General features: G+C 42.2%; 1 protein-coding gene across 10 annotated transcripts in view; it reads right to left on the reverse strand.

The window, feature by feature from the left end:
* Ate1 (arginyltransferase 1) overlaps positions 1-11,425 on the reverse strand; it is a 142,808-nt gene extending 131,383 nt beyond the window's left edge. For 3 of the 10 annotated variants that reach the window (XM_077799164.1, XM_026384177.2, XM_026384178.2), the window contains exons 1-5: positions 11,287-11,424; positions 8,523-8,586; positions 6,764-6,826; positions 2,763-2,866; positions 284-538 (exon numbers count right to left, since the gene is read on the reverse strand). In XM_077799164.1, coding sequence (XP_077655290.1) covers positions 284-538; positions 2,763-2,866; positions 6,764-6,826; positions 8,523-8,586; positions 11,287-11,371 — 571 coding nt within the window. In that variant the 5' untranslated portion in view covers positions 11,372-11,424. Of the gene's footprint in view, positions 1-283; positions 539-2,762; positions 2,867-6,763; positions 6,827-8,522; positions 8,587-9,963; positions 10,249-10,791; positions 11,237-11,286 lie in introns of those variants that run through there. The other 7 variants (XM_026384179.2, XM_026384175.2, XM_026384176.2 and 4 more) reach the window with 5 other exon arrangements.
* Positions 11,426-15,241: the final 3,816 nt, after the last annotated feature.

Below are 15,241 nucleotides of genomic sequence, written 5' to 3' on the forward strand. Positions count from 1 at the left end.
CACCATACCTTTTCATTAACAAAAATCTAATTCTCAAGCCTCTAAGGTTATAATGTAATGAAATAGAATTTTTGAAATGACTGTATTTGGGGAAAATAAGGATATTATTTCAGGATTTTAAGCACAATGGTTTAAAAAGACATGATTTGTTCATCTAAATATAGGTAGTCTCTTCTAGTATAAAACAGGGCTCTACGTTACAGATGACATGAAAGCCAAGCACCACAGTGACTCAAGCGAAAAGAAAAGCAGTTAATATAACTTGATATCAAATGTTCATTACCTGGCTTAGGAACAGTATGAACTTTAATTGAATGTGATGGTTCACCAGAGCCCAACTTCTCTTCTATAGCTTGTGAATGAATTGATTCATTTGATTCTTCCTTCTTTGAGTGTTTTTCTTTCTTCATCTCTTCATTCTCTAAGCTCTCTTTGAGGTCATCACTGAGAGTTTTAAGATCACACTTTATATCCAATTTATTTATTAATGCAAAGTCACCTGTAACAGCATCCTCCACCGTGGAATCCATGGGCTCATCTAAAAGCCAGAAGAAAAGAAAGCCCATCGGTTGGGGTCATTTGACATGGCCAAGATAAATACAGAACTATAATGCCCCTATTTCTAGCACAGAGAAACTACTGTGTATCCACCAAATCCATTCTCCTCCTTTCAAAGCAGGAGAGCTGTCCTTGAAACCATGGTGCCCCAACTGAAGGCACTGCCCATCACTCTTCAAGTTGTGACCAAATCCCCAACGACAAAAGACCTAATTTTGTCTCACTTAAAGGAAAACTGTGACCTAGGACTTCTATCTTTACCCATCTCTCTGGCTGGGTTAAAAAAAAAAAACAGAGTGACCTGGGAAATCAAATGTTGAAGTGAGTCCCAGAATGGCCAAAGGGGAGCAAAGCTCAAGTTCTACCCAGAACACCACAATGGACGTGAAGGAAGAAACCGACTGCCAGCACTGTGTAGCCACTGGGTTTTGGTGTCTTTTTGTCACAGCTGTTTAGGCTTTTACCCTAATGAATGCATCATTCCTTGAATTAAGTTCCAGACATAAATAATTTAGAAGCTCGAAACCAGACAAAGAGCCAAATGCAAAAACTATGCAAAAAGTTACGCAACCATCAATTTACAAAGGGACAGCATCCTCAAAGCTTATCTACATGTTAATTTTTGAAACTTAGAACATGATTCCCATATTCAAAAAAAAAGAACCTGCATATTAACTAGCAAACAAAAATCTATTTAAACTTGAAGAGTATGTACCAGTAAAACTAATCAGAGATGCACCAAAATTCTGATGTTTCCAATGTTCCAATCAGCACTGAACCTATACAATTAAGCCTCTGGCCTCTTCCGTGCCCATAGCTCTACCAAGTCTGTTCCACACTGTCCTGAATCCTGGTCCACCCAGGGCTGTGCCTGGCAAAAACCTTTCATGCAGGTCTCTATCTCCAGGGCATAAGGCAGTGACACGGGTGGTGCTAGGATGGAAATCATACTGTGGAATGAATTAGCGAGCTAGGAGTTTCTCAGGATTAGGTGTTTTCTATGGCAATTATGAAAAAGAGCTCTAAGAATAGACAGCATTCCCAATTCTTACACTCTTGCTCTAGGCACTGCCAACAAGAAACCTTTTGTAAAGGTTAAAAAAGAAAACACAGCAGCTCGGAGGCAGAAACCGGAGGATCGAAAGTTCAAAACCAGCCTCAGCAATGGTGAGGCACTAAGCAACTCAATAAGACCCTGTCTCAAAATAAACTACAAAACAGGGCTGGGGATGTGGCTCAAGTGGTCAAATGCCCCTGAGTTTAATACCAAAAAAGAAGAAGAAAAAGACTAAAAACTCTGAAAACATTAAGAATCTGTAACCAAAGTTAATTAAATGCTACTAATCATCTCTTAGGAAAATCACTCAAAATTTAAAATTCATCAGATAAATAAAAAAGAACTTTAGATAACATAATTTCTTGAAGGAAAGCCTTATTCAAATATAGAAAACCTGCCAGGTGCAGTGGCGCACACCTTTAATCTCAATGGCTCGGGAGACTGAGGCAGGAGAATCACAACTTTAAAGCCAGTCAAAGTAAAGATGAGGTGCTAAGAAACTCAGTGAGACCCTGTCTCTATAAATAAAATAAAAAATAGGGCTGGGATGTGGCTCACTGGTCAAGTGCCCCTGAGTCCAATCCCTGGTGGTAGTAGTAGTAGTAGTAATAATAATAATAATAATAATGAAAACCTAACCCTTACTCAGCAAAGACACAGTGCAGTCTTGTATAGGCTGTATCTAAATACCTGTTTCTCTAGACATAATGCCACTTTCTTTTTCATTTTTTTTTTTTTTTTTTTTGTGTGTGTGTGTGGTGCTAGGGTTTGAACCCAGGGCTTTGTGCATGCAAGGCAAACATTCTACCAACTAGAATACACTATACACCCAGCTCACTTTCCACTGACTTCATAAGCATATTATAGGAATTAAGATGAGTTGTCAAAACATTCAAAAAATGAAAATTTCAATAAACTCCAGAAAGTCACACCATTTTGAAAATGATCCTCAATTTTCTTTCCAAGCTCAACTCTCCTTCCTTGATCTGGGGATGACTGGAACGGCAGAATGTAGTCCCTGTCATCTCAATAGTACATGATTACAGCAACCCCACTCCCTGACCTAACAGGAGGTGTTTCAAAGTGGGAACGCCGAAAAGGTTCGTCATGTTAAAGTAAATAGATTTTAGACCCAGTTTCATCTTACCCCCACAATTTCCTTTGGAAATCTCCCCTTTAGCCAGAAATTTCAACATTTTTTTCAAAACTTTCTTGTGAGATTTTGATGGCTGGAACTGTAAAGGTCGGCACCTACAAAAGCAAAACGAATATTTTTAAAGAAAACTAAAACTCTGAAGAAACAAAAATCAATCTGGGTAGTACCAAGGACACTGAGGACAATGTTATACATGGGATTCTGGTTAAAGATGGGGCTTCAGGAGCCTCTAATTCCACACTAAATTTCATTAATGCTATAGTGAGGAGAAAGGGGGGGAAGGAGGAAGGGAAAAAGAGAAAGGAAAACACATAAACCAAAGTTGAAAAAGAGAAGGGGAGAAGCGCCAGAAGGGTAAGCAGAAGTACAGTGAGTACAGACAGTCACCAAAGAAAGCCAAGCCCTGATTTTCAAGGGCTCCCTCAGAGTCCATTTCCAAAGCAGTCAGCCATCAGATCCCTCCCTCCTCTGCCCCTTGACTTCCCCCTACACAGGTAGCTTTCAGGCGGCCAGCACACGGACTGAAAACAAGAAGCTCAAACGAGGTCCACAGCCTGATCCTGAGCTCCCAACCCTGCCCCAGAACACCAGAGGGTTACTCTTTCTCTCCAAAGTATGATCAGACCTGACAACAAACCACATGTTCCCCAACAGAAGAGCCCAGCCAGATCAACGAACCCGAGGCTCATAGAAAGTAAGCCCCACCGGGGTGCACAGAATTTCCAGTGGAACACTGGAACCCTGAAGTCATCAGATTCTCCAGGACATCCGCTACTGTGTAGATAGGTAGCTAACAGGTGGCACAAAGTAACCAGGAGGTTTAGACTAAGCAGAAAAACCTTAAAAACTCCTCAGAAATCTCTTTCTCCTTAGCTACCACAGCCATGGAGCAACAGGCATTCCCCCCAACACAAAACAGAAAATGGGCCAAAATAAAAGACCCTCAGAAGGAAGGACTGGTAAGAGAAATAAAAATTAAGGTAAAGACTTGGAAAATAAAGTTAAGGAAATTTCCAAAAAAAATTCAGTAAAAATAGATGGAAAAGTGAAAAGAAAAATATTAGAGAAGCAGGGCATGGTGGTGCATGCCAGTATCCCAGAGACTAGGGAGGCTAAGGCAAGAGGATCTAAAGTTTGAGGCCAACCTCAACAACTTAAAAAGGCCCTAAACAGCTTAGTGAGAACCTATCACAAAATAAAAAATAGAGAGGACTGGGGATGTGATCCAATGGTCAAATGCCCCTTGATTCAATCCCCAGTACACTCCTAAAAAAGTCAGAGGACCAGTCCAAAAGGTCCAATATCTGAATAAAAGCACTTCAAAGAAAAACAAAGGAAGGAAGATCAACAAAATAATATAAGAAAATTTTCCCAAATTGAAGAATGAAAGGATTTCCCAGATCAGAAGGGTCCCACTCCAGGCCATGTGCGATGGACGAAAACAACACACACAGCCAAATTGTGTAATATCAGAACACTAAGGATGAAAGATCTTCCAAAGACAAAGGCACGAGAATCAGATGCCACCTGACTTCTGAACAACAGCACAACAATGAGCAAAGCCTTGAAGACTCCAGAGGAAAATTACTCCCATCTTACATTTCCATACGCAGCAGAACTAAAAAGCCCTTCTGAGGAGTTAATTAAAACATTTTCAGACATGCAAAGTCTCAAAAAATTTTTTCTCATGTACTTTTTCTCAGGAAACTTTAGAAGATGAGCTTCCCTAAAACAAGGGAATAATCAAAGAAAGAAGGCAAATAGATGATGAGATGGAGATTCAACTCGGAGCCAACGAGCATCCCCCAGATGATGATGACGAGAGATCCATGTGCTAGGCAGGCAATCCCTAACCTCTGCCTATCAAAAAGACAAACTGTAGCTGAGCACAGTGGCGCATGCCTATAATCTCAGCAGCTTGAGAGGATAAGGCAGGAGGATGGTGAGTTCAAAGCCAGCCTCAGCAACTTAGCAAGGCACTTAGAAACTCAGTGAGACCCAGTCTCTAAATAAAATACAAAAGGGGGCTGAGGGTGTGGCTCAGTGGTTGAGTGACCGTGAGTTCAATCCCTGATACCAAAAAAAAAAAAAAAAAGACAAGTTATGAGATTGAATTTCCCTTCCTTGAGTTCTCATTATAATTTCACAATGAACAAAACAGTCTAAATAGGAAGTATGAATAATGACTCCATAAGATTAAGGTATATAAAGAAATTCTGTAAAGAGCAACAATTTAGTTCAGGAAATGTTTGATTCCAGGTGAAATTCAAAAATCACATTTGGCAGTTAACTCAATCTCTTCTCATAAAGGCAATACACCTAAAAGAGTGCTTTGCATGTAACAATTAGGTAATTTTCCTTTAACCAATTGAAAGCATCCTTTTCTTATCATAAAAATCCTCAGGGTATCTTGCTCATAATCCAGAAAGTGACTTCTGCCTTGAAGGATGTCATCTCCTCATAACCAAGAAAGCTGAAACAGGATGGCAAAAGCTATGCTGTATTCTATTATATGTGAATAAATGAGACGGTGTCAGCAAACCACACACCAATCTTTTCTCTTTATCATCTGCCCATCTGATGTCCAGTTAGGTAAGAGAAAACTCTTCATTAGGAATCAGTGGACCATTGGGAGTCCATAATTATCCTAAAATTAAGACATGAAGGTGATATATCTGTGTCTATATGCCCCCAAGGCTTTTCTTTAAACAGAGAGGGGTTTGGGCTTTCACCAAATTCTCAAAATAGCCTACAACTCAAAAACAAGTTAACAGCAATTAAGGGAGGCAGGTGCAAAGACCAGACAAAAAATGGGGAGATACAATTGTGATTTTTTTAAATCTAGAACATATTTACACATTAAAACTGAGGACAAATACATACTCAAAAGCAGTTTCATATTTTCTACAAAAAGAAAAGTAAGTTTGTTTTGGTATTAGGAATTGAACCTCTACCACTAAGTTACATCCCCAGACCTTTATTTACTTACTTATTTATTTATGAAAGGGGAAAAGGAAGTTTTACTGCTTTCTAGCAAAGGATAAACAGGGGACTCCTGTCCCAGAGGCTGTGATTCTGCCCATCAAGGGGAACAGGGGTTTCAAGTGGTGATTCAAAGGTTTCATTACAGGTGCTCTCTGTCTGGAGTTGTAATTCACTTGTTAATTTGTGAGACAGTCATTTCTTAGATATTCTGGTGCCATCCTCAAAATCTGAATTACTTCGGTCCTGTGGTGGGTGTGTGCTCAAGGACAGATAACTCTGCCTATGATGAGAAGAAATGAATCCTGTTTGTCCTAAGATCAGGGAGGAGGACTTTTATTTTTCATTTTGAGACAAGAGTCTCACTAAATTGCAGAGGCTGGGACTGAATTTGTGATCCTCCTGCCTCAGCCTCCCAAGGGGATTAGGAGCATGTGCCACCACACCTGGCAAAAAAAAGGGCCTTTATAATCTGAAAAGGAAAGAAAATTCTTCTGTATTGCAATGAGGTGAGAGGGCACAAAGGAAAAGATCCAAAAGGGCCCAAAAGGTTATGAAAAAAAATCAAGAAATAGACTTTTTGGTTTAAGTCTTCCCTGTAAGAAAAGTAGGCTCTGTATATGGCAGAGTGGAGTTATGCCCTCCCACTACACGGATCCTGTGGTTTGACTGACTATAAACACAGCGAAGCAACAATAGAATATGGAGATTCCTCTGCTAAGTCCTATAAAAATTTGGTATCTAAAAGTATTATGAATATTTACCAATATTCACAGCATCCATTAATTAGAATGCTAAAAATAAAGCAATGAAACATTTTCTTATATTTTATTTACATAAGGATCAATTAAGCTATTATTAAAAGTTATTGGTTAACATATAAATAATATAGCATCAGTATTCGAAAAGACATTTGTTTTTCCTTATAATGTGTACCTGAACTCATAATAAAAAAGCATAAGATTCTGCTTTAAAATAGCACACAGTCTTCCCATGATAGATCCCCTTACCTTATTGTATACTGAGGACAGCATGTCTGATTCATGACAGGTTTATACACATACTTCCCGCTTCTAAAATTATAAAAAGTTTGTTAATTTCTTACACTGTTCACATGGGCCAAAACAGGTTAGTACAAGAACACTAAATTAAGGGTAAAACTTTAGTGATTAGTATAAAAATGTATTTAGGTTTAATTGCTCTTCAAAACCAAAATCATCTTCCAAGTAGGTATACCGAGCACCAGAAGCCAGCCTTCTCCTTCTCAAACCTTTACATATTTACAGCAAGGTGAACTGCCTCAATTACCTTCTCACCTGCACCTGCCATCCCTTCGATGCCTTTGCCTACCACCAATACCCCAAAACCATAGGTCAATGAAAGAAAACCGATAGTGATGAGGTGGGGCTGATGGACGCCACCACTGTGAACCCTGGCATGGATGATCACAAGCATAAAATACCACAAACTAAACTCTCTCCAGGCATCCCAGACCCCAGCTAATGGCAGAACCACTCATTCAGTTCTTGAGCCAGAAACCTGTCGATCTTTTTAGACTATCCCCTCTAACTCACCTCTGTATCTTATCAACAAGCTCTCTAGAGCTAAAATGTGCCCCTTCCCCTCCATCTCCACTGCCACTAACACACAAGTCCTCATCATTTCCTATCTGGATGGTGCAATAATTTCTGGAACTTTCTTCCTGCCTCCATGATCACTTCCTTAAACTCCTCTCCGCCATCTGAATGCTCTTATTCAAATCAAATTCCATCATATATGTTTCTTTCTTTTTTTTTTTTTAAAGAGAGTGAGAGAGGGGAGAGAGAGAGAGAGAGAGAGAGAGAGAGAGAGAGAGAGAGAGAGAGAGAGAGAGAGAATTTTTAATATTTATTTTTTAGTTCTCGGCAGACACAACATCTTTGTTGGTATGTGGTGCTGAGGATCTAACCCGGGCCGAACTCATGCCAGGCGAGCACGCTACCGCTTGAGCCACATCCCCAGCCCTCATATATGTTTCTTAAAATTCTTCATGGTTCCCCTCTACCTTAAAAAATAATAAGGTTCCTTATCATGGCATAAAAAATCCTCAACTTCTGACCTACACCTCCCTCTTGAACTTCATAATTAAAGTCATTAACATTTTAACTGATATGTTTAATCCCATGTCTTTAGAGAATATTAGACTACTTAATGTTGCTTATATTTACATAAGAAACTTTATCCACAAGTTACTTAAAAATCATCTCTAAAAACAACTACTCTACAAAAGCAATGAGTAACCCTTAATGGAATTTTTAAAAAATAGATTTTGAGACAATCTAGAAAATGTAGATTGAGGAAAGGTAAAATGAAAGAACTATTTTATAAAGTGTGATAAAGGTATTGTAGGTATGTTAAAAAGGAAAAAAATCCCTTCCCTCTTAAATATACATATTTATTATGACTATATGGATATGCTATCTGTAATAATAATTTAGGCGTAATTTGCTGTGAAGTGTTTTGAGACTGGAGACAGGGGAAGCGATGAGAATGGATAAAACAAGATTGGCAGAATTTTACTAACTTCTGAAGCTTAGTGATAGATACATGAGGCTCTACTTCTCTGTTTACTTGAAATTTTCCTAATATTTTTTAAAAAACAAAATAATTACACAAAAGAACAAACACCTTATTAAACCTCTTTCTAACAAGAAAATATTCTAAAGGCAAACTTTTTATAAGAAGTACCTGAAAAACAGCAGAAAGTATCTTTGTATTAAAAAACTTTACCTTCGCCATCCTCGATCTATAAGGTCTTGATAATCCTGTACTGTCAGAGAATGTGCCCACATGCCTGAAAAAAATAAGACGTGTTAAATTCAGCAGGGTTAAACTTCCTTCCTGTTAAAATTCAAAGTGTTAATTTTTAAAATATGGCCATTTAGGCTAAAATTCTGGAACACTCACACAGGAGAAAAATACTGCACACTTCACACTCCTTAGTGTGGCATATATGCAACACAAATTAAAAATAAGATTTTTTATTTTAATTAAAAAATAAAATACATAAAATGACATCAAATTGAGGATTAGTCAATGGTCTCCATGTCATCATAAATCTAGATCCTTACTGCAATCAGACTAGAACACAGCTCCAAACTTTAATTATGTCACCAATGGTTTAATACACTAGTCTGTAGAATATTCAGCAAAAAATATTGTGCATATTAGTTCTAATTTATACACAAACACACACACACAGCTCAGCACAGTCTTAAATACTAAAAATAGGGCAAAAGTATGTAGCAATATTCTCTCTTAAGTGAAAAACTAACCCAAATGCTGAGGATACCAAGAGATGATTACAGGAACTATGAGACGATCAAATTAAACTATGGGGGGAAAGTAACTAATATTTAAAGGTATATTCGAACTAAGGTTAAAAGAGAAATGGAGCTGGGCATGGTGGTGTATGCCAGTAATCTCAGCAACTTGGGAGGCTCAGGCAAGAGGATTGAAAATTTGAGGCCAGCTTCAACAAGGCCATAAGAAATTTAGGGAGACCCTGTCTCAAAATAAAAATTTTAAAAATAGTTGGGGATGTGGTTCAGTGACAAAGGGCTTCTAGGTTCAATCTCAATCCCCAGAACCAAAAAGGAAAAAAAGGAGGGAAAGAGAGAAATGGGGAGCAGGGTATGGTGGAGCCAATAATACCAGCTGAGGCCAGAGGACTGCAAAATCCAGACCAGTCTGGGCAACATATTGAGATCCTGTCTCAAAAAAAAAAAAAAAAAAAAAGAGAAGTGGACTTTTTCCTTTTGTGAATAGTAAACTGTACCAGAGATATGTCAAGATAGAGATAGGCCTGACAGAGCAAAGTGAAGCAGGAAAAAGCATGGTACACAAGCCCAGCAAAAATGTCCAGACACCTAGCAGGCCCTCACTAATACCAGAATGTTTCTCTGTAAGCCTCTATTTCCATCCTCTGTAAAATGGGAATAATCATACCCACCAACACAACAGATATGTGCCCTACAGTAAAGGGTAAACTAAAATTGAAATGATAGAAATGTATACTGATGTCTCTAGAGGAAAAGGTTGAAGGCAGGTTTCTTCCACAAAACTTGAAATAGACATTTTATCTTGGCCAATTTTCTCTTACTAAAATTACTGGAAACTAACTAAGGCCCTAGCAAAATATTAATTTTAGGTTATGTTTAATATAACTTACTGATGACATAGATATTAGAGTCACAATACAAAAATCCTCAAGAAAGAGAAGGATGGAACCTCTATCACTCGAAGGCAACCACTGCCACTATTTGCTGTGCTTCTCCCGGGCCTTGCTCCTCGCAGAGCTGTCATGTCACATAGGCCTTTGGCATCCTGTTTTCTCCCTTTAACCCTCCGTTTAAATGCTGTCCCGTTTCTTCAGTGCTCAGTTATTCCCTGGATCATGGCGTCTGCCCGACACGGCAGAAAATAAACAGGATGGTTGGTGCCTTCCCCGAGAGACCTGGGTCACGAAGAAGGACAAGACAGCGGGCTGACTTGGGTGTCCTCGCCCGGGTGGGTGGAGGAATGACACAGCAGCGTCCCGGGCAAAGTGTCAAACACCCAGACGAACGCCCCCGCCGTCCTGGCCGCAGCCACGGGCCCCAGGCGTCGCACCCAGGCGCCACCAGGGAGGCTGCACGGGAGTGCACACACCTGCCGCGCCGCGCGCCGCACCAGGCCCCGTTTGCACGCTCCGGGGAGCGGGTCCCAGGTGCAGCTCAGCGCGCCCGGCCCCGCAGACGGGCGTCCGGGACAGGCGAGGGCGAGCCCGTCCCCGCTCGTCCGGCGGGCAGGGGCAGCCTGGGGTTTCCCGGGACGCGCACCGAGCAGCTTGGCGGCCGAGGCTGACGGCGTCAGACGTAACTGACAGCCACCGCCCCGGGGGGCCGCGGCCCAAGGCCGGCCAGGAGCTGGTCAGGGGCCCGGCCGCCCCGCGTCCCCCAGACAGGTCCGCCAGAACCCCGGGCCGCGGCGGTCGGCCTCCCGCTTCCGCCTCGCTCACCATTGGAGCGACTGCCCGACTCGTTCTTGCAATAGCCGCAGCGATAGAAGTCCTCGCCCTCGAAATACTCTACGATGCTAGGCGACAGCGCGTTCCAGGAAGCCATGGCCTCGGCCCCGCCAGCACTGCGCTGCCCGGCCCAACGCCGCCGCCGTCGCCGCCACCCCACAATGCAGCGCGCCGCCCAGGAGCCTCCGAGGCTCGCGCGAAGCCACTTGGGCACCCGCAGGCCCGACGCGACCGGGCGCCTGGGGGACTGACGCCGCCCGCGCCATCTTGACCGAGGGCAGCTTTCCGCTATTTCCGTTCCTTCTCCGTGAGGCGCCGCGGTCGTTCGTGAGGGTGAAGCGGAGAGATGGAGCGCGAGTGGAAACGGCTGGGAAGAGGCGAGCGGCAGCGGGGAGCCGGAGCCGCTCCCCCCGCCAGGGGCCGCCGGAGCGCGGCGGAGGCCGGCGAGCGTTGGGCGCGAGGCGGCCGGATGGACGAGGCACTCACCGCAGGACGCCTTGCCCTCCTCGGAGTCGCAGTAGCCGCAGTGGTAGCCGGCCTTGAGCCCCTTGTACTCCACCACCGAGGCCATGGCCACCGCCCGTACTGCGGGCGGCCACGCCTCTCGGCGCCCGGGGCCGGGCTCGGAGGGCGCGGGAGGGCGCGGGGCCCGCGGCGGGGAGCGCGGCGGCCGGGGCGCGGCGGGGGCGGGGGGCGGGGGCGGGGCCGCGCTGGGGGCTCCGGGCCTCGCTCACCCGCCGCTCTGCGCGGAGCTCAGGCGAAAGCTCCCTCCCAGGCCGCCCTTCCACCGCGCGGAAGCCCGCTGGCCGCGGTGCTCCCGGTGCAGGTACAGAAACGGGCGTGCTGCCATCGGTGAGGGCCCGGACGGCGGAAGGCCGGGCCGCAGGAGGAAGCCGCTATCAGCTGGAGTCCGTGGCCCCTACAGCCGCTATCAGCTGGAGAAGCCATCGGTCTAGGTTGTCTGGGTGTAAACAGCCAGGCTGCAAGTCGGCTGACCCGGTAGCCAGGGTCCATCGTCCCGAGTCTAGGAGATTAGTAACTAGAGTGCTGTTAGGCTTGTTGATGCAGTTGCTTGGCTGAGAAAAATGCGAGGAGGCAGCTTCTGTGGTTCGTGGATTTCCGTTATTAATTAGGATGGGAATAAGAGCCTGTGTGCTTCTTCCCGGTGTGCACGGTAGTGCACTCCTGTAGTTCCAGGGACTCAGGAGGCTGAGGCAGGAGGATGGCAATTCCAGGGCAGCCTCAGCTATTTAGCGAGGCCCTAAACAACTTAGTGAGACCCTGTCTCAAAAAGGAGTGGGGATGTGGCTCAGTGGTTTAGCACCCCTGGGTTCAATCCCATTACAAAAAAAAAAAAGTGTGTATATATTTGTGTATGCACGCGCTCACTCACACACTCACTCTCACGGACTTATTTCTAATCTTACTCAGATGAGAAGTCACTAGGAACTAAGCAGGGCAATTGTTGTTCCTGAGAATAAATATAATATTGGAGGAGGTTAGGCGGTTAATTAGTACCTAAACAATAAAAAATAACGTTTTTAGATTGTGGGCCAGATAGCTTATTCAGATGACCTTTCTAGAAGACCCTGCTATACTAGATTGCAGGAAGAATTTGGGATTCTAAGGATTAGGTTCAAGTCCAATAGTTCTAGAAATATGAGGATTTGAACCTCATAATTTACTCAAAGTAACCTATTTATCAGTTTGTGGAGAATGCTTCCTATAATAAGTATAAAGATAATCTTATAAGGCTAGAGTGTAGGGTAAAAGAAGTTTTTCAAACTAAGTATATAAGTTGATCATATCAGAATTAGGGTAAGATTCTTGAATTCATAGAAATACTGAGGTCAGGATTAGTTTTTTGGTTTTTTGTTTTATTTTTAGTTGTCAATGGATCTTTAATTTTTTTTTAATTTATTAATATGTGGTGCTGAGAATTGAACCCAGTGCCTCACACATGCTAGGCAAGCGCTCTGCTACTGAGCCCCAGCCCCGGGATTAGTTTTAGTAATAAAATCTAGAGTAAAGGTTTCAGGTATTAGGGGGCTATAAAGTACTCCTAGAAAAAAAAATAATTGTTGTTAAAGCATTTATCATAATAATAATGGTACACTCAGCTAATAAAAAGGGTGAATAAGAGCCGGTGTGCTTATTCCCGCAGTGCACGGGTCTGATTTTCCTGTGAAGTCAAATGGGGCTTGGTTTGTTTCTGTTAATGTTGAGATAAATCTTATCGCAAGAGATTTTGATGGGTCATATATTGTTGGGTTGTGGTAAGGATAGACAGACTAAATGACCCAATCTTTAGTAAGACTTTTAGAATAATAGCTAGGATTACTTTATAAGAGTGTGTTTGTGTAAAGCTTGTAGGGCTCTAATTAGTGCGTATTTAAAATTAGTCTCATCCTGATCATAATAGCATAGACAGGCTTGATGCGGCAAGAATAACAAGGCAATATTCCTTAATCTTTCCCCTGTGTGCACAGATAAGTTAATAAGCCTGTCAGGCCTCATGTTTCCCCCATCAATAGTAAAGCTGATTCTTTTTTCAGTGTTTTAAATTAAAAGTAAATTTGTGAGGGCTAGGGATACAGCTCAGTTGGTAGAGTACTGGTCTTGCGTGCACAAGGCCCTAGGTTCTAACCCCAGCACCATACAAAAAAAGGTAAAATCTTGAACCACAGAAAAACAGAAATAAACTCGTGAGGTCAGTTTTTCCATTCTTGGCTCCGCGTCTGCCACGTTAAGGGATGTGCCAAGGTAAGTTCAGGTTCTCATCCTGGTGCTGTAGGCTGTTAAGTATCATTTGTACCTCACAGTTGAACGGCCATGGGTATGCAGGGGCTTCTCAGGCCCCTCAAGGTTTCTTTTTTTTTTTTTTTAATATTTATTTTTTAGTTATTGACGGACACAACATCTTTGTTTGTATGTGGTGCTGAAGATTGAACCCAGGGCGCATGCATGCCAGGCGAGCACGCTACCGCTTGAGCCACATCCCCAGCCCCTCAAGGTTTCTTACGATAAATGTTTTTTAACATTTTTCCTCTGCCTCTTTAGAGTTGAAGACTTGTTGCTACATCTCAGTACCCATGTTCTTATAAAAGGGTTTTTGGTTTTGGGTTTTTTTGTGGTATAGAAGCACTTTACCACTGAGCCACATCCCCAGCTCTTTTTATTTATTTTTTAAATATTTTTATTAGTTGTTGATGAACCTTTATTTATTTATTTATTTATATGTGGTGCTGAGACTTGCCTCACACATGCTAGGCAGGCGCTCTAACATTGAGCTACAACCCCAGTCCTTTATTTTTATTTTGAGATGGGATCTCACTAAGTTGCTGAGGCTGGCCTTGAACTTGTGATCCTTCTGCCTCAGTCTCCTGAGCCACTGGGATTACAGGAATGCACTACTGTGTCCAGCTCTCCATTTTGTTCTTTATAGCAGGTTTGACTGATTGCCAGTCTTTTTATGGACAGGTTCTCCTTTTGAGTGACAGCAAGAGCCTGTAGAGTGAAACAGCAGAATGCAATACTCGGGGCAGAAGTTAGAGGCTAGGAGGCTTTTTGTTCTTATATAGCAGTCCCTCCCTAATCTTTGGTTTCTCTTTTCTTGATTTCAGTTACTCATGTTCAACCACAGTCCAAAAATAATGAATGTAAAATTCCAATATAATCCATAAGTTTTGCACACTGTTCTGAGTAGCATGATGAAATCTCTCCTCTTGTCCCACTCTGTACTACCTGAGTCATCCCATTGTCCAACAGATCCATACTGTATATACTGCCTATCTGTTAGCCACTTGGTAGCTGTCTCAATTATCAGATTGACTGTCAAGGTATTGCAAAGCTTATGTTCAAATAACACTTATCTTACTTAGTGATAGCCCCAAAGTGAAATAGTAGTGATACTGACAATTTGGACATGCCAAAAATAAGCCATAAAATACTTAAGTTCTTGACTTAATAAGAAAGAAAAAAAAATTCAGTTGAGGTTACTAAGATCTACAGTACAATAAAATATTTTGAAACATAACTTTTTAGTGTATTATAATTCTCCTATTTTTAGTTATTATGGTTAATCCCCTATACTCTTTCTAATTTATAAATTAAATGAAATCATATATATATATATATATATATATATGGAAAACAGTAATTTATAGGGTTTAGTCATAACAGCTTCAGGCCTCCACCAGGGATCTTGAATAAGGGACACTTATTCAAATAAGGAACACTACAGTATTCCTGTCTCACTTCACTTCTATCCCATCAAAATCTCAACCTTATGCCAAAACCATCTTCAGCCAGTGTACTCCAGAGCATGCCAGCCTTGAACAATAGATATGTGTGTTAATTTACCTAATCCTTACAGAAATTTTATAAGACAGTAAACATAAACCAGAGAGGCTGAATAACTTGCCAAAGGTCACCTAACTAG

The sequence above is a fragment of the Urocitellus parryii genome, chromosome 5, assembly GCF_045843805.1.
Source record: "Urocitellus parryii isolate mUroPar1 chromosome 5, mUroPar1.hap1, whole genome shotgun sequence".
In the NCBI taxonomy this organism is placed as follows: domain Eukaryota; kingdom Metazoa; phylum Chordata; class Mammalia; order Rodentia; family Sciuridae; genus Urocitellus; species Urocitellus parryii.